The 26428-nt window shown below is 38.1% G+C and overlaps 1 protein-coding gene across 2 annotated transcripts; it reads right to left on the bottom strand.

Annotated features, from left to right (window-relative positions):
• Positions 1 to 16175: 16175 nt before the first annotated feature.
• On the bottom strand, positions 16176 to 22130 carry LOC136263392 (ras-related protein Rab-8B-like). 2 transcript variants are annotated; one of them, XM_066057904.1, is made up of 3 exons: positions 21896 to 22130; positions 21655 to 21848; positions 16176 to 16774 (listed from the first exon to the last, which is right to left on the bottom strand). In XM_066057904.1, the coding sequence occupies exons 2-3, from the start codon at positions 21832 to 21834 to the stop codon at positions 16280 to 16282; spliced, it is 675 nt and encodes a 224-aa protein (XP_065913976.1). In that variant the 5' UTR covers positions 21835 to 21848; positions 21896 to 22130; the 3' UTR covers positions 16176 to 16279. The 2 variants fall into 2 exon arrangements, with proteins under 2 accessions (XP_065913976.1, XP_065913975.1); XM_066057903.1 differs by having other exon boundaries at positions 21655 to 22130.
• Positions 22131 to 26428: the final 4298 nt, after the last annotated feature.

Genomic DNA, 26428 nt, shown 5'->3' on the forward strand with positions numbered 1-26428 from the left:
GTGACACACCATGCCTATTGTAGGCTAACAGCCCATAGTGGGAGCCATACCAGTAGGACCGATCACCCTAGCCAGTAATAGCCCACGCCATGCTGGGTGACCAATTACCTGCAGTCAGTACAAGTACAACCACTGGATTCATTTTATAGACTGAACATTTATGTTTGTTGATATGAGCGGTCAAGTCCTAAGGATATCACGGAAATGTGTTTACCAAGTACCACAATCGATTGTGGGTTGTGGCCAAAATAAATTAATTGTGGGTTTGCCCATAATCTCCGACAAACACCAGAAGACGTTTACTTTGCCAAACTATGCAACAAAATACACATAAGTTACTTTGTTGTGTGTGTATAGTCTGTTGGCAATTCGTGTACCTCATGTTAATTACATAATATAATTTATATAACATATGAATATTGGCTACTTTGGTGTATTGTAATTATATACACCACTTGGCCTCACCCATCGGAAGTTTACTACTGATAAACCCCCTTGCCCAAATATAATTATGAACTCTTGAATCTTGCATGTGATTAAATGAAAACGTGACAAAGGACAAATGCTTGAAACAGATTTAATGTCCATAAAGCAACAGGCTAAATCGGTTCAATATGAACTACTAGAAGTATACTTATATACACAGCTAGTCTAGTTTCTGATATACTGTGTCACAATAGAGCATCCCATCTCCCCACAATGGATGGATAAGTCAAGTTGTCCATAGTAACTAAGCAACATAAGATTGTTGGTACACCAGACAACTCAAGTTGTCTCTTTAGTTACTAATATTGGTAGTACTTGGTAGTACTTGGTAGCACCCCAGAATAGCTAGATATACCAAGAATAACTCAAGTCATCCACAGTATTTGAGCCAGTCACTAGTTACTTTGCTCTTATCAAAACTCCTGCTATACTTTAGATACCTTGTGGTTGTATCGGACTAATATTGGCAACATGATAAATTTGCAAATTAGAATTGCTTGACAAGCTGATCATGATCTCATGATTCAACCTTTAGTTGCATCAAACTTGTAATTTATGGTATATACATTAAGTCAGGACACATGATAGTGTGTCGTGCGACCAAGTACAGCTATTGCGGATGAGCGACAGTCAACTGTGCATTTTACAGGAACCAAGAAAATGCTGTTTTCATGCATTTGTAGCTCAATAGTGCCAGAACAGAAATTAACCGGTTTTGCTGTGGAAATTCCCTCAGGATAAGGCACCACTTATTTCAAATTTGAGTTGAATCCGCCGAGCCATCACTGAGATATGCTTCTTCAAATTTCATTTACTTTCTTTGTATTACGTAAATTTTCTTTTCGCATACTTTAGAAAAATTACAAGAACTTGTGCATGCTTTAGTCAATTGAATTCAAATTTGGAGGACAGTAAGAGTATAATGCAGCACATCTACAGTCCAATTTTTGTACATATCAAAAAATGAACAACAGAATTATGTGCAATTTTGAAAATTGCAAAAGCAATTTGTTGTCACGCCTACAGGGAAATCTGCTTGATGGAACAACTTGTAAATTGGTCTGTACACAAAGTTACTATCATAGTGCAAACCTTTTGTTGTTTGAAACTACTGAGAGTATTAGCTAAGGAGATATAAAGTAAAACCAAACATGTGAAAAAAAGTGCAATTGAGATACTGTGATAGAACAGTCACTGAGAAGTAAAAATGTGTGCAAGTCAGTAAAAAATCCCCAGGTTTTAAACCAGGGACTTCCACACCTATATACCCAAGCCCTTTATCACTCTGCCACTGCTGTCAGTTACTCACCTTAATTTCTACCTTATAAATGTTTTAGTACACTAGAATGATAACTTGTAGTTCTATGGAAATTCTAGAACATTCTATATGTGTTGTATTGAAGTACTCAGAAAAAAATGTGTGCTCTATTAGAGTACTACAAAAACTATGAAAATAGCTTATATCAAGTGTGTCGTGCGGCCAAGTACAGCCAGTGCGGGTGGGTGACATACTCATTTTACGGAATCAGAAAATGCTGTTTTCATGTATCCGAAGCTCCATAGTACTTGAACAGTGTATATATATATATAATTAAACATTTCTGCTGTGGAAGCTTCCTCAGGGTAGGGCATTTCCCATTCCTAATTTGAGTCGAATCTGCCCAGCTATCATTGGGATATACGTGCCTTCAAAATATCATCTTATTTCAGTTCTTCGTAAATACATATAGCCACGCAATCTATGACGATTCCTGTAGTAAAGGGAAAAAAGTTAAAAGGCAGTAACGAGGCCAACCATAGACTGGCTTTGGAACTTGCAATCACAAAATGAAGTGATATCCGCACAAAAAAAAAACAGCCAAGCTGTGAAAAAAGGCACGACACTAAAAAGCCTTGATGTGAAAGTAAAGGTCAAAGGTGACAGCCAACAAGCAGCTGCAATGATGTTAATCATACAGTACGATAGTGCTGTATAGTAGGCAGTGTTGGGAAAGTTACTTTGTCAATGTAATATATTACATATTACTCTTTACTTTTGGGCAATGTAATAAGTTACAGTTACATATTACTCCAAATGAAAAATAACTTAATATATTACATTAAGTTACTTTTGCTCTGACCATACACCTTTCCTTTACACCTTGCATGTTAGTTACTGAGCTAGCGTATAGTAAACACTCCTGTAAATATGGCTACTGGCTTCTTGCACCTGTGTAGAGATGCTCACTGTTTCTACCACTTCAGCCATACCTAAACATTGCTGGCAAATCACGTGACCAGTTGTCTGAGGTGTGAACTAATAGATAATTTTATTATAGGAGATTGGGACAAAATGGACCTGGTAATGTGTTAAGAATATCGTTACACGTCGCTAATGAACTGTAATAGTAACACGTTACGTAATAACACATTACTTTCGTTACTAATATAACGAACTATGGGTTTCTTGAAAGTAAATTACTAGACTATGAATAGTAACGCGTTATGTTACTTGAAATCACAAAATGTAATAACTACTATGTAACGCATTACTTTAGTAACGCATTATTCCCAACACTGATAATAGGGACCACAAAGGAGTATGCGTGGCCCACAAAATAGCATCACCCAAAAATCAGCCTCAATTTTCCCTGAAGACAATGAGGCAGTATTGGTTAGGTGAAACTAAGTCCAAACAAGCCTTCCCAACAAGTTGCTACGGAATTTTAAAAAATACGGAATTTTCTACTGACTGAGTAACTGACTGAGTAACTGACTGATGTCTTCAGACAAGTGTAACTTGATAACAGCTAAGGCTTGATTTTTTCACTGTTCAATGTCACTTCGGCCAGAGAGGTGCCTTTTGGCATACCGCAGTACATACAATGCATTCTTCATGGACTTATTCTTCATGGACTTACCAGTGTCCTCCTTGCTGACAGCGAAAAATGTCAATGTTGTGGTAGCATGTGATGGCTTCCTTTCATAACAGAAATCGTCTACATTTTGCTTTTTGATTGCAGAGGTGCTTTTCAAACAATTTTTGATTTGTACTGCTGTGTAACGGGTTGAACATAGCCGACAACGAAGTGTAATGGATACTTTACTTTTCTGGCGATAATTGATATGGCTGGGACGTGTAGCGCCATTTCAGATGCAGTATGCATGGGTTCACCAGCCATAATAATTATTTAACAAACAAGTACACAGAAAAATTTGGAATTTTCAACTAGAGTAGGGACCATAGCACATCGATAAAAAGTATTGAAACAAGCTGGAGTAGTGCACAATATTAAATCACAGTAAAACAATAAGAAGTATTATGTCCCTACTGTGCTTATCAATGTGCTATAGTCGTCCCTACTCTAGTTTAAAGTTCCAAATTTTTCTGTGTATTGTATAGTTAGAGACCAACCAAGAAGATCTTAGTGACCTAGGGCGGTCTCTAAATGACACAGAAAATGGTCGAGTAAGCCATATCTTATTAAGGAGAGAACTATTTATCAGTGAGATTTGCAGTGTGCTAACTCCCTTTGAGTCATGCAGATCATTTCTGCTAGGAGGTCTTTATAACCACTTTAGTGAACCTCTCCAGCGGTCTCTTAGCGGATTTCAGACTGAGACCTCACTATCTCTTAAAGATCAAAGGGTTTGACAATACTTGTTGTGCTGTTCTAGCTTTATAGTGACAGCTTTTCTAAGGCAGTGGATACTTGGTTTAATAACGTACTGGCTATTGAACAAACAGTAAACTTAGATACAAAGGTTACTAAAATGCAAAACCTTCAGGGCTCGAACCCTCAACTACCAGTGTGTAAGGTTAGTATGCTACTGGTTGTGCTGCTGCTGCTAGCTACCATCCTACTTTTCTATCTTATAAAAATGTGACTCAAAATAAGTAGCCTGTACTTATACCCAGGTGAAGAAGAAACCAAACAACCCTAATGCTAATCTTGAGGTATGCCTGTTATAAGCACAATGATGTCTTTTACTGTCTGTATGAAGGTAAGTTTTTGGTGGATTCTGTAACGTCAGAATCAAATGCAACAAAAACAAACTTACCAGCACTTTTTAGTACTGTGAGTACATCTGATCTGCCACTCAGCTCTGCTGTCTGCATAGGAGTTTTACCATAATCATCAGTTTCAGATATATCAGCATTGTTCTCTAACAATACACGTACACAATCTGTATACCCGGTGAATGCTGCTAGATGTAGCAGAGTATAGCCACCATTGGCACGACAGTTTACATCACCGCCACGATCAAGTAGTAGCTGTACTATTTTCGGGCGACCGTTACTCACTGCCTCATGTAGCGGTGAATACCCAAACACTCCTCGACGATACGCCAATCTCGATGCTAGGTCTGTACACGTGTTAATGAATTCTTCCACTTTTTTGTACTTTCCATCCTTGCACAATGTGTGAAGACGACCATCTTCGATATCTTTCGTTACCGCGGCCATGTCATAATTATTATTATTTATTACAGGTAATTTATAAGGCTAAACAGCCTGTTACACCTGATCAACAGGTAAAAAAAGTACAAGTAGACTAATTACATACATTTATACATAGTGTTATATGAATATTGGTCAATCAATTTCTTAAAATCATCAACTGATGCTGTACATGCTACTTCTTGGGGTAAATTATTACATGGTTTAACAACTCTTCTTGTAAAAAAATATTTCCTGGCATCTGTTCTTGAAAAATATTTAAATAGCTTAAATGTATGACCTCTGGTATGGGTAATGGGTGAAAAAGTAAAAAAAATCAGAATGGTCTATATCATACTTATCATGTAGCATATTGTAGACAGCAATCATGTCACCTCTATAACGTCTATAATGTAATGATGGCAAGTTAAGTACTTTCAATCGTTCCTCGTAGTCAAGATTTCTTATAGATTTGATCATTCTAGTTGCTTTCCATTGGATTTTTTCTAATTTTTGGATGTCTGTTTTATAGTAAGGTCCCCAAACCAAGTTACCATATTCTAAAATAGGACGTACTATTGATTTGTATAAACATGTAAATGAATCTATAGAAATATCCGAAAAGGTCTGTTTAATAAGGCCAAGAAGTCTATTAGCCTTCAATATTATACCACTGCCGAACACTGACTATGAAACTTGAGATTGCAATCAATCAACACCCCCAAATCCTTTTCCTCATTTACCTTAACAATGTCCATCCCATCCATCTTATAACAATATCTTGGATTAAACTGACCTATATGTAGTATTTTACATTTAGAAATGTTGAAAGGCAACTGCCACATTACTGACCATTCAATGCAAGCATTAATATCATCTCGCAGGGAGGATATTGGGTTAGCACGACTAATGCTGGAATATATTTTTGTGTCATCTGCAAATAAAAGAACTTTATTCCTTAATAATGATGGCAGATCATTGATGAAAATTGCAAAGAAGAGAGGACCCAAGACTGATCCTTGAGGTATTCCACTTATTACATCACTCCAACCAGACATTGAACCATTCACAGAAACTCTTTGTCTGCGTCCTTTCAAAAAGTCTTGTATCCAATTAAACAGATCACCTCTAAAACCATATGCATAAATCTTTTTGAGCAACCTTTCATGAGGAACAGAGTCAAAAGCCTTCTTAAAGTCAAGGTACAAAACATCTACTGAATTACCACTGTCCAAAGTCTCTGTCCAATCATCAAGTGCACACAGTAACTGTGTCATACAAGACTTGCGAGGGAGGAATCCGTGTTGACATGGTGACATCAAATTGTTGTTAAACAAATGCTCTAACATTCCCTCACGAATAATAGATTCGAAAACTTTGGAAACAACAGATGTTAAACTTACAGGACGGTAATTACAGGGTGAAGATTTGTTTCCTTTCTTGAAAATTGGGATAATAGTTGCTACTTTCCAGTCTGGGGGTAGTCTACCCTCGCTTACTGACTTCTTAAAAATTATAGACAGAGGTATGCTTATTTCAGCAGCAGCTTCCTTCAACACTCTGGGGGGGGAGCTCATCAGGTCCAGTAGCTTTGCTAGAATTTAAATCACACAACTTTTCTTTTACAATGCCTACATCAATTGCTATGCCATCGAGACTAGTTACAAAGTCACGGTCTTGAAACTCAGGGATGTTATCCATGGATTCTCTGGTAAATGTGCTGGTACAAAACTTGTTCAACATTTCCGCTTTATCTTCATCAGTTGCTGCTTCAGTATCATTAAGTGACTCATCAACCAGGGTAGGAATGGAGGGTTTAACTCTGACCTTAGAATTTACATATCGCCAAAAAGCTTTAGGGTTGGTCTTCACTTCCTTAGCAATTCTCATCTCGAACTTAGATCTCAAGTCACGTGTAAGGCGTCTAAGCGAATTTCTTACTTCAGTAAACCTAAGATGATCCAAATGATTGCCAGTTCTACGGAACCTTTTCCATAATGTTTCCTTCTTATGTTTAAGATCAATTACTTTATGATTAGTATATGGTAATTTTCTACATTGGGGTTTATGGTACCTTGGGATAGAGCATTCCATAGCAGACTTAAAACGTTGCATAAAAAAATTCCAAGACTGGCATACATTTAGATCCTGTAATTCCGTCAACCAGGCAGTTTCGTTAAGGAGGCTTTTAAGCTTCATATAATCCCCTTTGTTAAAATTGTAAGATAGTACATCACTGGACTGGTTGATAGTTATTGGAGAACATGAAAGAGAAATATTCAAACACAAATGATCACTCAACCCCAGCCCAGAAGAATATTTGATGGATTTTACTATGTTCTCTTCATTGGTAAGTACTAGGTCTAGTACATGGGGGGATAAACCTGGTCTGAAACGTGTTGGCTCATTAACATGCTGAAATAAAACACATTCTTGTACTGTATCATAGAATTCCTGCTCATACGAATTGCCAGAAAAAGTATCATCACTCCAATCAATGCCAGGCAAATTAAAGTCACCAGCTATCAATAAATATGGTAGTCTTGACTCTAAAACCTCCTTAAATACACAACACAATTTGGATATGCTAACATTGGGATCAGTAGATGGTGAACGATAAATAGTACCAATTAGTAAATAGCTGTAGTTTAATAACTCTATTTTAACCCACAACTGCTCTTGAAATTCAGTAGTAAATGATACCTCCTTAGAATTGAGTGAATCAGTAATATAAATGATTATTCCTCTAGGGCTGTTTTGTAAAGGTGCATCAGGATCAAAATTAGTATAGGAAGTGTAGTTGGGAATTTGAAGTCTAGGAGATAGGATTGGGGCCTTTAATGCTTTAGGTATGACTTCAACTAACAGTATGATATCAGGTTTATCTAAATCAATAGTTGAATTTAGCTCATCAAATTTATTTAATAATTGATCAAAATTAGTATAGAGTACTTTTAGGTTTCTTGATGCATTGAAGGAACTATCATGAAGTCATTTTTGAGTGCCGCCCACCAAACGTGGTGGACGTGGCACTATCCTTCCAAACTTAATGTACAAGTCTTTTTCTCCTGATGCTTTCCTGGCTCTCAACTCTTCACGCAGTTGTTTGCTTTGCTCACGTTCTTTTAGTGTTAAGTCAGGTGAAACATATACATTACTCCACTTAGAGCTAGCACGAAGCTTGGTAGCATTTCTAAGTATTTCTCTTTTAGCAGCTAGGTCCCCAATTTCTACTCTCAATAGGCGGGGCTTGTTGGCTTTAGGTACCCCCAGCCTAGTTGGCTTTGATGCAACATTCTCAGGCACTCCAAATTCAGAAGTTAACAAACTGGAAACTTGTTGAAGATCATTAGTTAAGCATTGAGTATCAGGACAATCTCAAGGCTCAGGGAGATTATGGATAATGAGATTCTTTTTGCGCCTTTCCCTGTCCACATACTCATCAACTGCTGCAACAACACTTCGGTGAGCTGGAATCGGAGCCAGAGCTGAGCCGGATGGAACATCAAAAGCATCCATAGCTTCCACAGTAGGTATAATATTAGTTATTACGTGGGCCGGTCTCCTGGACATGTCAGTAAGGCCATCAGTAACTCTGTCTGTCCAGTAATAACAATTATACGGTACTCTCTAGAGACAGAGATGTCGAACCATAACTGCTCACAAGATGTCGAACTTGACTACAGGCGCATGTAGTCTCGGACCCGAGCATTAGCGCGAGCCCGGCTGAGCGAGATTCGTAAGGAATATACTCGGGGATATACCACGCTTTGTGGATGGTGTATAACTTTTTTTTTTTTAATGAATCACATCAGAACAATCGAAGTCGCCCATCAATCAGTCACATATCACCCATGCATTCCGTAAACAAGGCTCTAGTAACAACTGAGCACTGACCTAAATCCTCGCCTAAATCCGACTCCCTGCTTCACAGGCTTACTGTTAACCTCCTTGCCAGTTCCCTAGAGGGATAGTTGTCTAATAAAAAATAAATTAATAAAAATCAACCGGCCAAAAATTATTCACCCGAGCAAGGAGGATTTTCGATGTGGGAACTCGTCTCCTTAACTAATCGCGAGTAGATGGACGTACATAGGCAGCGGAAGAGGGGGGATATATGTATTACTGGGGGTGCTGAGCACCTCCAACTTAAAGCTGTATTGCGCAATAGTCATCACGTGAACTTCCAGAAACTTGTCAATCACACTGAATCGAAATGTCACCCCTTCACGACGGACGAACTGTAGAACTTGTACAGAAAATTGCATTGTCTTTGCAACAACCAACCATGCGCGGTTTGAGCATGCGCGTGTTTTGAATAATAAAACGCGCGCAATACCGGGTATAACAGTACGCAGGTATCGAAGCCGTTCAATTCCGCGTCAGTTAAATCATTGTATAACCGGAATTATACACACTTTTACGGCAAGTATACCAGGAATGGTAGGATCATCACTAGTTAGTAAATACCAAAACCCTGTATTGCACGCATTTTATTATTCAAAACACGCGCATGCTCAAACCGCGCATGGCCGGTAGTTGCAAAGATAATGCAATTTTCTGTATAGGTATTTATTATGATGTGATATTATTAGTTAGTATATTGTACGCATGCGTGTACATGCTTAGAGTGCATTGTGGTATTGACACGAGTTTCATAGTGTGCGTAGTGTATCCGAATCCTTCCCTGTCTCGTCCATCCTTGGTCGAACCTCGCGATTGGCGTACCCCATCTTAACCCACCATATTTTTGGTAGTCTCGTGCCCAGACCGCTTTTTTACTTTTTGTGTGGGGGCGAAGCGACAATAGGAAATACGGCACGCGTTTGTAGGTTTAGCTGCTTTTTCTTTCTTCTGCTTTTCTTTCTTCTGCTTTTTGTCATTTATAAATTAAATTAGGTTTAACTTCTAGCTAGAGATCGGGGAAGATGGGAGTGCCATTAGGGCCGGTGTCACAGTGATATATGTTTCCCCGGGTAACGTGTTTCCCGCACACATATCCCTAGGGATCCGTGTTTCCCCGCACACATATCACTAACTCGCTAGCGACCTACAAGTCACAGTGATATGTGTTTCCCCGGGCAATATGTTTCCCCTTTATAAAGTCATGTGCAACGTACGTAGTGTTATAGCATATAGGCGCGCATGCACTTTTAATAATCATAGCTAGCCATACCTATACAACTAATACTATAATTATACATGTTGATGGAGGAAATCAAGCCATTCACTGGCATTCAACTATAACTGCTAAACTGTGCTGTGATTTGGCTACGTAGCTATAGCATCAGTTTAATAAAACAGTAGCTACAAGTACATGTAGGTCTATATACAATAAAATACTATCTCTAGCTTTACAGAGTAAATCATGTGATTGCAGCTATGTATAACTAATCAATGTAGCTACAGCTTTGGCATGCAGTCAGTCATTATCTACCCCCTTGCCAGTTCTATCTGGGGTTCCCCAAGGGAGTATTTTGGGACCCCTACTCTTCATTATTTACATGAATGATTTACCATCTTGTGTTACCATCAGTAAAACTTTACTATTCATTGACGACAACAAGATTTATAATACTGTTTGCAGTCCTGGAGATATTTCACTGTTTCAAAATGATTTAGACTCAACAACTTTGTGGAGTACGAGATATAATATGTCCTTTAATCCAATAAAGACTGTCCACTTATATTAATGCAAAAGTCATCACTAATTACAAAATAGCTGACACACAGGTTTTAACAAATAGTTCACATAAAAATCTCGGAATTATAGTATCATCAGATCTATCTTGGGATCAACACTACAAAAACATAATCCCTAAGACCTACAGAATGCTAGGACTGCTCCATCGCAGCTTTAGCAAGCATCAGTGACAGCCAAGAGAACTTTGTATATTTCCTTAGTGAGATCGCAAGTTATATACGGTTCAGTGATTTTGAAACCTAACCATATCAAGCAGGGGCGGATCCAGCTGCAGGGGGGAGGGCTAGGGGGCTTTGGGGGCTGAAGCCCCCCTTCATATTTAGACTTTACTTGATCAATATGCTGAGAATTATAATGAAATATTGTCTTAGCATAATTATGTGATCACTAATAATACAAATACTCATAAAACCACCTTATAAACATCTTTCCAAGGTATTATCAGTGGATTTATGCTAAAGTTTATGCAACAAGGACGTGGATCAGCATTGGAGGTGTACAAGATCGAGATACTCTAATAGAGCAGTCAGCTAACTACTCTAATAGAACATTCACTGGAAACATGTAGCTAGTTGGTTCTGTTATGAAATTTTTCCAAATGTGCCTACACCTATACATACAATGAAGTGTATTGGTCTGTTTAAAGGGCTTCATTCATCCACTTGTTTAGTTAATATGTATGACAATACTTAATTCAGGTACACAATTTCCATTGAAAATGCTCTCAGATTCAATCTTGTATTGTTCAAATTTCAAAATTTTTCACTTTCAACATTATTATTCTAACATGCACCTATTCAGTGTTGTGCAATTGTGAGAGGGTGCATCATGTACTTGGTTATCTGTACCTACCCAAACTTTTCCAAAATGCTTCAGAGAGCCATACCTATAATCTAAACGCAGTATATATAATCTACAGGCAGAAAATATTATGAATTTTATGTGGGAATGTCTCCAAATTGCAGTATTTTTTTCCAAAATTTCCTGGGGGGGAGGCATGCCCCCAGGCCCCTCTAGTTCCAGCATGCTTTTGCTAGGAAGTGTGCTTTGCATACCTCTACCCAAGAGATTAGTACCTTGAGTTATAGCCCCCCTCTTTATAAATCCTAGATCCGCCCCTGTCAAGGACGTCACACTTATTGAGCAGGTCCAGAGAAGAGCAACAGAGTTTATTTTAAATGACTATAGTTCTGATTATTAGTATAACTAGCTAGTATAATTATTGTATTAGCTTATATAGTAGCTATATAGTTAGTTAGCTAACTATAGCTAAATACATGCAATATGTATGGGTGTCTATTAGCTAGATATACCAATATATCTACTGAATGATTGGATCGCGTACTGCTTGCAACTAGCCATAGGACCTTGGAGTTACTGCACGATGGCTATATCTTAGTGGGAAACACGGATTCCTGGTGATATATGTGCGGGGAAACACGAATTCCTAGGGATATGTGTGTGCGGTGAAATATTAAAAAATCGCAACGGGAAACACATATCACTGACAGCTTTTGGTGGGAAACACGGATCCCTAGTGATATGTGTGCGGGGAAACACGGATCCCTAGGGATATGTGTGCGGGAAACACGTTACCCGGGGAAACATATATCACTGTGACACCGGAATAAAAATTTAAAAAATTGTAACGAAGCGACAATAGGAAATACGGCGCGCGTACCCAAGGATGAAGCCTTGCTAAGCAAACGCGCGCCGTATTTCCTATTGTCGCTTCGTTAACAAACCTTTGCTATTCATCACCACTAATCAACGATCCCCAAAAGTTGTAGATCCGGCTGCACATAAAATGTATTGGAGATCCACCAGACCCTTTTTTCTCCGCCCCCACACAATAAGAAAAAAAAGCGGTCTGGGCACGAGACTATATTTTTGGTGCTGTGACAGGTACGTCATCTATACTATCATAACCCCGCTACAACCCCAATACAGTCAAGCATGTATTACTTAATAGTACTAGCATTTGATTAACAGCTAAAACCACCGAAAATACCTCTCTTGACACTTAATTTTCAAAAGTTTCCTGGGGGGCCGGGCATGCCCCCAGAATTACCTACTACTACCACCATAAATTTTGAGCACCCCCAAACTGTACAACCCACATTATGGAATTAATAGCCCACATTATGGATTACATTATCAAATCAGGGACATAGCCAGGATTTTTTTTGAAGGAGGTTCGGATTTAAAGTGGAATGTCTTAAGGGGAAGGCCTGGATGCTTCCCCTAGACCATGTTTGGACGAAAATGATGCATACACAAAATGTGCCCTTAGGCAGTAACATTAAAAGGTGCTGTTTGTGCATCTAACTAGCTAAAACCTACACACTGCTGTTATGCAGCTTATAGAAACTATAAACCTATTGTAAAACTAACTAATCTTCACTTCCAGACAGCATACTGACAGCCAACTTCAATTTCCTAGCACACGCCGGAAGCCCTCCACACTCAAGTCCCTTAGTTGGCAATGCTTCTTTCCAGCTATACAATATTCTCGGCCAGTCCTCCTGTTGATAGTCAATAACTTCAGACTTGGCTTGTACTCCAATATGTTCGAGACATCATGTGTCCACAACATGTAACAAATAAACAAATCATTCATCAAGTAAATATACATCAACAATTCAGTTTGTGCTAACCTGACTGACACATGTATAACACGACCACTCAGGTTTAGCAGCTGCTGCCTCGTAATATGTCTCAACCAACCATTGAACAGTCCTTCGCCATTTCACTCACACCATTTCAACCATGCATCACGTGCGCAATTGATTATGATTAAAGTACCGGTAAAGGCACAGCCTGTAAAGTCTATACCGGATCTGCACACAATAGTACAATTAACCATTATACAAAAGTAAATCTCAAATCAAATAAGTGATTATCTAATAAGGATTTAAAATTATTTACAGAATTTATGTTAACTACAACTGCAGGCAAAGCATTCCAATCATTAATTAACCTATTAAAGAATAGTTTGATCAACAGTTTAATCCTGAGTGACATTTGAAAAGCTTAAACTGATGCCCCCTTGTAATGGTGGTATCGGAGTAGGTATATAGAGTGGAAAAATCTGAATTGAAATAGTTATTGATAGTCTTGTAAAGTAGTATCATATCACCTCTATGACGCCTGTGAGCCAGGGATGGTAGCTGTAACGCTGCTAGTCTCTCTCCGTACGGTTTATCTCTTAATGATGGCAATAAACGTGTAGCCCTACGTTGGACTTTCTCCACTTTCCTTTGATCAAGAACAAAGAAAGGCCCCCATACTGCATTACTATATTCAAGTGTTGGACGTACGAAGGCTGTAAATAATTTAGTCAACATATCAGAATCTAAATAATCAAAGGTTCTTAATTAATCCTAGTAATCAATTAGCTTTGATCATGTGATGCAATAGATATGCTTTGCAATGGTTCAGCATTAATGTAATGTGACCCTCAAGAGTAGTACAGAGGAGTGCCAGTGGGCAAGTAGCTACCGGAGAGTTCCAGAGCTGTTAAATTTGGTGTGATTTTTAATTTACAAAAAATCTGCCTCTGAAAGGGGGGTTCGTCTGAACCCCCCCTGCCTACACCCTTGAAAATCTGTAGTGGCGCTATATCAAAAATAAATGTCATAAGGAGTGCATGTAATTTGTATGGGAAGTTTCATAATTGTATCACAAAATGCATAAAATTTTTTTGCACTGTGTTGTTCTACTAAATCGTACAGTCAGTATGGTACTGTATAGTTGAAGGGTTGGGCTTTCCTGCCCAAAATAAATATCACCCCAAAACCAGCCTCACTTTCCCTTCATGACCTTGTTACATTGCTTTTTGTTTCTATAACAAATGCAAAAATAAATCAGACATGTTTTGGTTTATTTATGTCTAACCAATACTGCAAGCTGTCAGATCATCTACAACTGCAGCTATACTAGTGGACATTAACTTTAATACCTAGCTACTTCATGCAGTTTTGGCTACTTTTGACTGAAAAAAAGCTCCCTTGCTTTTAATTCTAAGATCCAATTCAAATACAACTATTTTCTATATAATTACACTTTAAAATTATAAGTTTTGTACAGCTTCTAGTTGTATCATGTATGCATGCACCCCCAGCTCTTTGTATAACACAAATTTATCAATGCTAGAGACTGATGATGATGATTACTTACTTTCGAAGTAAATTAATTTATTCAATTAATTTAAAGTAACTCTATTCAATTAAAGTTAGGGATGTGGCGATTATGCTGGCATAATTTCGAGCATAATAGGTATGTGTGGGAATCAGGAATTATGCTAGCATTTTGAGGTGTTTATAAAGCTTTAACAGTAGGAAATTCCACAAATTCCACAATTCCATTAAAAAAGATCAAGATACTCTAATAGAGCAGTCAGAGTCTAATAGAACAGTCACTGAATATTATTTACTCTAATAAAGCAGTCACATTTCAATGAAATACTCTAATACAACAGCCAACTAAAGAATTCAAGACTATTTAAAGCTTAAACATCAATGAAAATGGTCTGATACAGCAATAAAGTGGCATTGTTAGCCAATTATGGTGGCATAATTTTGGGAATAATGGGCAATTCTCTCAAAGTGTTAGTTACTCTTCATACTAAGTGTGTTTTGCATATCTGTACTAGTCTTATCAACCAGTTACCACCTTTCTTAGCTAAATTTGTTGCAATACCCTATTAGTACCCGCCTTGTAAAATCTTAATATGGCTGACACTGACCACAGAGATTGAAATGTTAACTGTTAATCAAGGTGGGCTATACAACAGGTTTCGCGGACTGGACTCGCGGACTGGACTCGCGGACTGGACTCACGCACTGAGATGGAAACAGCTTTTAAACAATAACCCAGACATTATCCATCTCTTGCAACACTGGAGACCCTACTATCGAGCTACAACTGCTGATACTGCTCTTCCTTACAAGTCAACAAACTAGCACATGCACTAATTAATTAGAATACACTTACGATACACAAGTACCGGCAGTGATAAAGCGTGATAGAGGCTATTGTTGTAGCGTAGATGTTTTCCTTTATTGTTTTGGCACTAGTGCTAGGGTTGTAGAGATGAGCCAGTAATAATTCTTAGCAGGGTAGCTGTAGATATGGCACCGCCCGGCGAGGTGATGGGGCTATGCAAATAAACTGGCTCATCACTACAGTTCTAACACTAGTGCTAAGTACTGGAGCAACAAACGAAAAATATCTAAGCTACAACAATGGCCTCTATCACGTTTTATCACCGCTAGAACCTCGTGTATCGTAAGTGTATTCTAATTAATTAGTGCATGTGCTAGTTTGTTACCTTGTAAGGAAGAGCAGTATCAGCAGTTGTAGCTCGATAGTGGTGTCTCCAGTGGTGCAAGAGATGGATAATGTCTGGATTATTGCTTAAAAACTGTTTCCAGCTCAGTGGGTGAGTCCAGTCCGCGAAATACATTAGGCCTATACAACATGCTACAATGATTACACTAAATCTGATAATTGCTAATACAACTATTTCATCAAAACACCAGATTGTCCGATTCAAAAAAATCCCACAATGATTTTTTTTGTCTTGTATGGTAGCTACATATACTTTGTAAAGACAGAACAAATATTTTCAGCAAAAATATATGTGCATGTGCATAATTTGTTAATGGCTAACAACAAGACCGTTTTCTTGGTTTTTTCTGATCTGTTGGTTGCTTGCCAATATTGGAGACTAAGTCATCTGTGTCAATTGTGTTAAGTCGAATTATGTCACATATTTGTGGTGGTGCGTGTGATTGTTGATTCAAGTGTCGACTCTTATGAATAGCACTGACCAAGCCATCAAAAGCATTCATAACATCGAGGCCAGTTTTAGCTGAGACTTTATGGAACACCTTTGTTTGTAGTTTATCACAAAGAGATTTCACTCTTTCCAACCCTATTATAGATGAAAAACCTAAATCACACTTGTTTCCAATTAAAGCCCACTGAAATGAATCCATGTCTACAATATGGTGTGATGCTTCATCAATCCATTCCTGCAGGTTGTCGAAAGTGTAAATATCTTCCAAAGAGTACACTAAGAATGCACCATCAGCATTACGATAAAAAGTGGTTGTTCTAAACCTTGCACCGCCACCACCTCCTGTATCCCACAGTGACACCTGTAACAGAACAGCTGTAACTATATACATTAAATCACTATTGGTACAGTTATGGTTCTGTAATATGGGTTGACATTTTGTCTACAGTACTATACTAGATAATTACTTTCACAAGATTTGTAAGACGTAGTAGCAAGCAGCTGAAGGTTGCTAAAAAATTGAAGTTCAGTGTCTTATCTAATAACTACATACTGTAATTAGCTAAGATATTAAATATCGCCTTAAAAATTCCATATATACTTGACAACCCCCTCCTTGCCAAACCCTGGATCCATCCCTGATAAACTATTTTGCTGTTTTAATACCTAATTGTATTGATAGTATTACACATTTGCATGCAGCTATCTGAGAAATACACAAAATCACATCATTCTCATTTGGTTACATGACATAATTCACTTAGCTATGCTGTATGATGTTTATGTATTGATAATGTGTGAAATTGTTTGTAGGATGATAGTTCTCTTAGGATAGCTTGCCTTCTCTATCATGTACCGTATACTGGAAAGGTTAAATATTTGAAAGAGGTTAAGTTAAATTTTCAGAAGAGTGCTTGATTTGAAGTTTGAAACAATATTCTCGAAACAGGTCTTCTTTACCGTGCTGCACCTAAATAATTAACTAGTTAATTGGAGGAAGCTAGCTAACAATGGTTGTGTTGATCATATACAGTAGAAAATGCTGCTTCAATTGTTCAGTTAAGCATTAATATTGATAAACACTCATCTGGCTTCAGTAGAATCTCGCCTAGTTACTCTTTATTCCTTCATAGCTTGAACCATGTTGTTTGGTCATAGCTAGGTGTTCTCACTCAGACTAGGACAGAGATGGGAGAAATTGAGGTGGCAGAGGAGGAAACTCCCCCCCCCCCCTCTCCACTGTAAAAGCTTTATTTATTTATTCTAGACCTGAGCCTATTATGTTCAAAATTTTACCCTATTATTCTTTCCAGAATTTCCCAAAAATTTCTCCCATTATTTTTTTATTTTATTCTTGTATTTAGCCTATTATTCCATAATAATGCTTATTAGTTTCTGTGGCTAGTTGCTTAGTTTTCAAGATGCTGCTATAAGTAGCTTTACCAGAATTAATTAATAGCCATAAATGAACATTTTTCTAGCCATAAATAGTTACAATAGACTTAGAATATCAGCAGTAATAATTGAAATGTTTCAATAATATTATTAGTGTATTAAAGCTGTAGCTATAGCTACATGCTAAGTTAGGTAGATAATAATGATATCAACATGTTCAAAGACTTGAAGAAGATACACTGGTATAAGATGCACAAGTTACATCCCTGATGCTGGCTGCACATTGTTGACATGAAGCGATCTTATTTATTTTCCAAAAATGTGCAGCCTCAGTTTGAGGATTAACGCACATATGAAACATGCATACAAAATGTTTTACAATATGATTAAGGGATTACTGATTGGTAGGGGAAAGTAATAATAGTTTCAGTTGGTGCTTAAAAATTTGTAATGATTGTTGTTGAATTAGGTCAAGTTGGAGTGAATTCCATAGTCTTATTGATCTAAGGAAGAATGAGTTGCTGTGCTGATTGGTCCTTGCATAGATAGGATGAAATCTTTGGTCATGTCCTCTGGTGTTAGAAGTGACAGGGATTAAATCAACAGGAGATATATCAATGAGATTATGAACAATTTAGTAGAGGAGGGTGATACTTGTCAGGGTGTTTTAAACTGGGAATGTAAAGGTCAATGAGCATGTTGGTTACGCTGCAGAAACGTGAGAAGTCAGCCATAATGAATCTGGCAGATTGCCTCTGTACTCGTTCAAGCTTATCACTGTCTCTCATAGGCAGCTCCAGGATTTTTGGTGACTGGTTTCTGATCAAGAGCATAAGTGAAGACTTAAAAAAAAAGGTAACAGCCTACTGAGAGTAACTGCCCTCCACTAACTATGTATTAATATCACTGATAAAGTACATAAAAGTCCTTATTTATAGCTACATAGCTTGCTACACTGCTGTTCTAAATACTGTGACTGCTTTATTAGGGTGATTGACTGCTCTATTAGAGTATCTTGATCTGAATGTGACCAATTTCTAGAAACCTCAGAAATCCCCCTGGAGCCGCCCCCGCCTCTTCTGATGTGAGGGGACCAGACAGGGTTGGTGTATTCTAAGAGTGGTCTTATCATGGCATAATAACATTTCGATTTAATTTGAATTGGACAAGACTTAAGTTTTCTCTGTAGGAATGTTTTGATTTGGATGTGATATTAGCAATGTGTGTGGACCATGACAGATCATTGCTGATTGTAACTCGTAAATATTTAGTAGATAAAACTTCTTTGATAGAGATGTCATTAATGGTGTAGTTGTGTAGGTAATTGATTGTGTTTACGAGTGATTCTCATGAATACACTTTTATCAGGATTAAAAAGCATACCACATCTAGTGCCCCATTGTGATAAGATCATTTTGAAGTGATAAACAGTCGGATGTAGAGTGAATAACGGTGTAAAGTAAGCATACAGAGCAATGTTGGCATTGATTGATAATGGTAGGTCATTAATATAACAAAAAATAGAGGGGCTAAATTGTTCCTTGGGGGACACTGGAGTTAACTGCATGTGACTCACTGGTTGAACCACCAAGAATTATTTGTTGATGCCTACCGATGAGAAAGTTGTGTAGTTATTCCCCTCTAATACCATAAACGGTGATGGGGGACTTATCAAATGCCTTAGAAAGATCTAGAAAGATGATATCAATTTGAAAGCCAGAGTCAAGAGATTTAGAAATGTTATTTATGGTAGTAATAAGTTGTGATTCACATGATCTTCTAGGTCAGAAGCCATGTTATTGGTCACAGAGAATATTTATTGGGAGAAGAGATGAGTATGAATTAGGAGCTCCATGATCTTGCAGCTGATACTGGTTAGCGATATTGGTCTATAATTGGATGCAAGTGTACGTGTTTTATCTCCTTTTTTGAATATAGGAACAATACTAGCACGTTTCCAGTCCATGGGAAGTTCTCCTTGATGAAGTGATGAATTGAAGATCAAAGTTAGTACTGGATCAATTTGACTGCTCTATTAAGTTATTTGAGCGTTCTATTAGAGTATATCGATCTTTTATATATAGGCTTTTCAACCAGCACTCGTGCAATAATGCCAGCTATTATCATTCTTAGTAACTTAACTCTTTCTTCTAGCTAATTAAGAATAGACACACCCCTTACTTCCACCGGTTATTCCTGTGAACGTCCGATAATTCTAAAATCATGCCTGTAACCATCCTATTATTCCAGCATTATTCTCACAAAATTGGTGACCTATTATTCTGAAAATTATGCCGGCATATTAGGCGCAGGCCTAATTTATTCATTATTTGACATAATTTTAACCACATTTTCATATTATCTTTAGTACTTGGTTGTATAATTACTGTGCAGACCTCTGAAAAGAGTATGATACACAGATCACAAACAAACAAATTACAATTAGCTTAATCAATATTAATAATTGTTGCTAGACCAGCTAGTCTTATCGTTTACGGAAAATTATTTCTAATTTACAAAAAAAATGGAGGTTACAAGTGATTTCTGATTTCTACTACAGGTACAAGAGCGTACGAGGGGTTCACAACTCCCTTGAAATCTCGTACAGCCCTCTTTGAAATCTTGTTGTTGAAGTCTCTAGATGAAATCTGAAAATTGGTGTAAAGTTCCATATATTTCCTGTATACTTCCATATTTGCAGCGTCACGTATGGTACGTCCAGCAACCCCCACAAGTTTGCAGAGAACTTGCAAAAGTTGCTGTCAGACCTTCAGTGCTGGCCACTGTAAAGCTTTAATAATAATAATAATAATAATAATAATAAAAAGGATTCAGTACATTTCCGTATACTCCAGCAGGGGCGTAGCCAGGATTTTTTGAAGGGGGTTCCAGCACCAGCATTGAGTTACTAGAAGCAGGGGTCTGGGGGCGCAGCCCCCAGCCGCTGAGAGACTTTCAATATTTTAATAAATCAAAACTCAGCAAATTGCTATATTTTATGCAAAAAGTACATTAAGTGCCCCTGGGATGAAGCTAGTACTAGATAAAGTCACCTAGTGGAAACAGACAGCATAACACATAGAGACACATATAGTAATCTGTAAGTGATGGTTATATCTCACTGTGGTATAGGAGCCATGAATCCACTGATACAAATGACAATCAAAACAATATAACTATACAAATATGTATAGCATGAATTCATTTTGCATAACACAAGTGATAAATTACTGGAGCTCTATATCTTTAAACACTGCACACCTAAGCTATAGCAGTATAAGATCATGCTAAGTATTGCATTTAATGTTGGAATGTCTGAAAAACTTCATATGGACACGGATATTTACATGCATGTTCAATTAGAGTACACCTGACTGCTCTATTAGAGTATATACCTGACTGCTCTATTAGAGTATATATCTTTTTAACAAGTTTTGAAGAGGGCTCATGTTACCTCTGTAAATCCTTCCCTGAGAGATGAATGTAAGTTTTATCAATTGTTGTGCTGTGCCATTACACTATATTGCTCACTCATTTTGTCCTGCCACACTAAATGGTGTGTTAGGATCCTGCTTGCAGAAGTCTAAATTTTTCAGGGGGGGGGGGGGGGGGGGGGCCCTCCCTACGCCCCTGGACTCCGTATCGCTACTACTTAGATATCCAAGATTTTAAATATAAATTGCTTGAAATCTTACCAAATTGCAGATTTGAAATCTCGTAGCTACAGGATTTTTCAAAGTTGCGGACCCCCCGGGGGCGTACGAGATTTCTCGAAGTGTCACTGGGCAATAGACCGGCTAGTAAGACTACTTAACAGACTAGCTATAGTAACACTGATCTACTCACATTAATTTGATCGTCATCTATTGTAGTGGAGTATGTGTACAAGTCAGCACCTTGCACGGCTGATTGGTTTACATCAAATCTTCCCATTTGTATTCTTTTAAACAGTGACGTCTTTCCAACCCCGCTGTCACCCATTAATATTATCTTGTATCTATACTGTGACGGCTCTGAAGAGGCCATACTAAATATCTCGGCTAAAGGTCATTTCAAGATGCCAAAGCTGAACTGTAATTTGACTCACTGTGACTACTTTTCCGTCACGCCAGCCGCGTTTTCGGAGTACAGTGGAACCTCTCTATTATGATACCCACTGGAGTTTTTTTTGGTAGGTTGACACGAGGGGGTGACACACAGGCACTCACTGTAGGTAGATCTGCGAGGTCAGAGTCTAAGTCAAAGGTCAAGACTACCAAATTCGTGCCAAGTCAACGGTCAAGGGTGAAAATTTCCAACCCACAATCGAAAAGTACTAAAATATCGACGCTAGGCCACCGGTCATGATCAAAGATTGAAAAAGGGTCTTAACCACAGGTCAAAGCGAAACTGATTTTGGTGGGTCAAGACTTTGAGGTCGCAGATCTACCTACAGTGAGCCTGTATGTCACCCCCTTGTTGACTGCAACCCGAGCATTGTTTATTCTAGGGCTGTTGGGGGGTAGGGAACTTCCCCCCCCCCCCCTAAAATCTCAAAATTGTGAGTGACTGCTACACTATACTTAGGTTAAGCTTGTTTTTAAAATCTTTAAAATGTTCTCAGATTCAATCTCAAGAGTGTTTATTATGTAAAATTTTTCCAGGTTAAAAATGTACAATCTTAAAATGCTCTCAGATTCAGTATCAGATCATCAGTGTTGGGAGTAACGCATTACATAAGAAACGCCTTACATAATATTATTAGTTTTGTGGTAACTAAGTAATATAATGAAATATGCTATAAAAACAGGTAATATAACTCAAGTTACTTTACTTACAAATGTAACGTGTTACCTAAGTAATATAGTTACTGTAACAAGTCTAATATTATTACTACAAGTAACGAAGTTACTAATCTTGTTAGTTATCCTCTGAGTAACGCCTAGCCACAATGAAGTAATGAAGCCTACTGAATGAAGCTTATTCACCAGTTTCTTACTTATAACCAAGATTTGCACATTGTCCAACAACGCAATCATGTCACGTGATAAAGTGGTAGTTTCACACGTGACAGCTTAAGGCTGTGGACACAAAGTAATATAATATGTAATATTATAGTTACTTTATTTTATGGGTAATATGTAACTGTAACTAAATAGTTCAGTTGCAAGCAATATGTAACTAGTTACTATTACAAAGTAACTTGCCCAACACTGCAGATCATTTTAAAAGTCTCCTAGGATACATATACAATGAGAGCCCAAGTTTATCCAGTTTCTTAAATAGCATGCTTAACTATCCAAATGCCCTCTCATGCAGAGAGTGTAATTTTGTAACATGCACAGCCAGCTAATATACTGCCAGATTAAATCTCAGAAAGTCTGATTTAATACCCGCCTTGAAAAGACCCTAGTATTCAATTTGAAGTAGCCTGTAAGTTTCTTAGAAGACATTCACCCATGCCGTTATACATGCAATGATAGTCAATACAATATCTTAGTGATCTCACACAAATTGTTTATTCACCAAATGCAGTGAACTACTAATAGAATAATTGTGTACATGAGGTGCACATGGTTGTCCTAGATATTACCTCATTGTGTCATTACTATGCGTCGTGCTCTACCAACCATAGGATTTGGCTTAACTTAATCCACGCAAAAATCAACACTCATGACACAGCCTTAAATGACTAACCAGTTTCACAACTTTTTCAGCTGTTTTAAATTATAACTTGGACAACTATGTAGACTCTCAGGCACCTGGTCACCCCCAAAGTTCCTGATTCCCCCAACGGAGAAATCCTAGAATAAACACTGAACCCGAGGGCGTGGTTTGGTCACTGAGGCATGGCATCATAGATATATGACTCTTTATGGGTCTTACTTTTAATGGGGTCTTACTCTTAATACGACTCCTTATTAGGAGTCGTATATCTATGGTGGCATTAATTAGTGACCAAGGCGCAGCCCTAGTTCCGTGCCCAGCCGGGCTCACACTAATGCACAAAACACTGTCTGGTAACAGCGAGGGTGACAGGGTATTGGTAAAACCAGGAATGAAGAAATAGGAAACGGGAATGAGAAATAGATGGAAATGGAATTCCCTCACTGCAGAACACGTTTCACTTGTAATTGAAGGGGCGGATTTCCTCAAAACATTGGTGGTTGAAGTAACAGTGACTGCTCTATTAAAGTGTTTTGTAACTTAATTATTGTTATATCCATGTGTATGTAGTATAGACTAGCAATTTTATTCTTTTTATGGCAATTTCCTTGTCATGCCCATTTTTGGCATTTGCCATATGTGAGTCCGAGGACACATCACATGTATTATTTTTAAGTGTATTGTTTATGCCTTTTACATCAAAATTAATGATGGTTTTCTCCTACTACCAACATTTATTTTATTTTAAAAACTTTATGGCATGAACACACCAAAGACCTGAAGGTAACATGTACCGACAGCCTTGTACATTATCCTATGTTACTTATTTACATACTATTTACATAATTATATACAATCGTACAGTTGCTAAAGAGAGTTTAGGCTGAAGGTGGGTGGCTGTGACTGATGAATTCATGAGTAAGGAGTTAAGTAACATGTACAGTTGCTCTTATCATCTAAGTTAATAACTTAAGGATCATCGGTGGTAACTGGAATCATTACATATGATTCTGACTTTTCAGTTGTGCCAAAGAAACTCTTATTGACATAAATGTTATCCTCTTAGCTTGACAAATTTCTTTTCAGTGCCATTCTGAGCTAATTGCCACCTTGTTCTCATGCAGATAGACTGCTTTGATTGCTCTTTCTTCTCTGGTCATGACAGGTTTGATTAGTATTTGTTTTGGTACTAAAGATCTTTTAGACAAGACAAACACTGCATCAAAGGTGTGAAGAAATTTAATTAATGTAGTTAAGTCTGGGTTTTGGGTTTGAGGTATTGTATTTTCCCAGTCAATGGAAATGCCTAATTGATGACTTGGAGACAGCAGGATCAATATTAGTAAGTACAGTTTGCATGGCATCCATGTGTCTTGAACTGTTTAGTTGGGATTCTTTGATTCCATACATGACCACAGAGGTGCCAAACCACATGAGGGTTTCAGCTTTCTAAAAAAAACCACAGTGGGTATCTAACCTATTCAGAAAGGCGCTGGCCGCTCATGCAGTGGCCAGTTGCCCTTGCATTATTATTATTATTTGGGGGAAAAAGGCAGACAGCAAAGCTGATTAAGCCCAAACAATTACAAATTATAAGTGCTGTTCAATCAATGTAGCTAAAGTGTTCAGTTCAATTAGTTGCAGTGGCAGTGAATTCCATTCCCGGATGGTTCTTGGAAAGTAACTTGTCATGTAGGTGGTGGTGTTTGTTGGTGGCACAATCAAGTGAAACGGATGATGGTGTTTAGTGTGTCTGGTGGTGAAATGAATGTATTCTGGTAAAGATAAGCCAATTTCTCCATGATGCATTAACACTGAAATTAAGCCTCTCAGTGTTGCTTCCATCTCTTCACTAGGGGTAACCAGTTGAGCTGTTCCAGCATGGCACTAACACTACTGTGATATGGGTGGTTGCCTTCTCGTATACCTTCTCACTATGCTTGTGGTACCAGTTTTACCATTGATCATTTCCAAAAGGCGGTTTTCCATCTATCTGTCACAATGAGGTAAGGGACCTCACAGCAGAATTACTATCAGAAGTCTGCCACAATGTAGTGGTTGAACCTAATCTACAGCCACTAATGGCAAAACTTTTCAAAACAAAACTGCTAATACCCAGGATGGTGCACGGCTCAACATATCCATGATGATGGCTTCTGGGGTGGTCGTTATGAAAAATGCTACACAGATATAAGAGTCTTCAACCCATGCACTTACTCCTTCAAACAGTGGATCCAGCATTCAATCCTGCTACAGGAAACACAAGACTATTAAGAAGAGGGCTTACAAGTCATGCATCCGTGAAGTGGAGCACTGTACTTTTACCCCATTAGCGCCTGCCCATTAGTGTTCTCTGCAACCGGAGGTATGGGTCATGAGGCCATGACATTTTACAGGAGATTGGCTAGCCTGTTGTCCGAAAAATGAAAGGAGCCTTAGTGTTGGGATGGGGTAGGTGTCATTTATCATTTTGCTTGCTTCGATTAACTATACAATGTATCAGAAGGGCCCGGTCTTCTCAAGGCCATTACATCAAGTGTGCTCCGATGGACCTGATTCAATCAGAAACTCAATTCTTAATTTAATGTTGTAATCTGTTTGCTCTGTACTTTGTGCTGTTATTACAATTTTTGTTCTGTGAAAAAAAAATGCAATGGCCAGTTTAGTGTGTTTTAGCTACTGGACTTCAGCAAAGCCTTCGATAAAGTGTCTCAATGTTGTTCCTAAAGCCAAGATACTACGGAATCATTGGAGAAACAATTAGCTGGATTACTTCCTTCCTTACTGACCGCAAGCAGCAAGTTGTTTGTGATGGCTCCACCTCTGAAGCTGCTCATGTTACTAGTGGTGCTCTGTACTAGGCCCCTTACTGTGTTAAGGGACATTGGAAACAGCTGAAATGGAAACTGAAAAACTAAAATTGGTCAAAACTTCATATTAACAGGTATCTCTTAACAAAGACCACCTCTGTAAT

Source organism: Dysidea avara, chromosome 8 (genome assembly GCF_963678975.1).
Source record: "Dysidea avara chromosome 8, odDysAvar1.4, whole genome shotgun sequence".
Taxonomy (NCBI): domain Eukaryota; kingdom Metazoa; phylum Porifera; class Demospongiae; order Dictyoceratida; family Dysideidae; genus Dysidea; species Dysidea avara.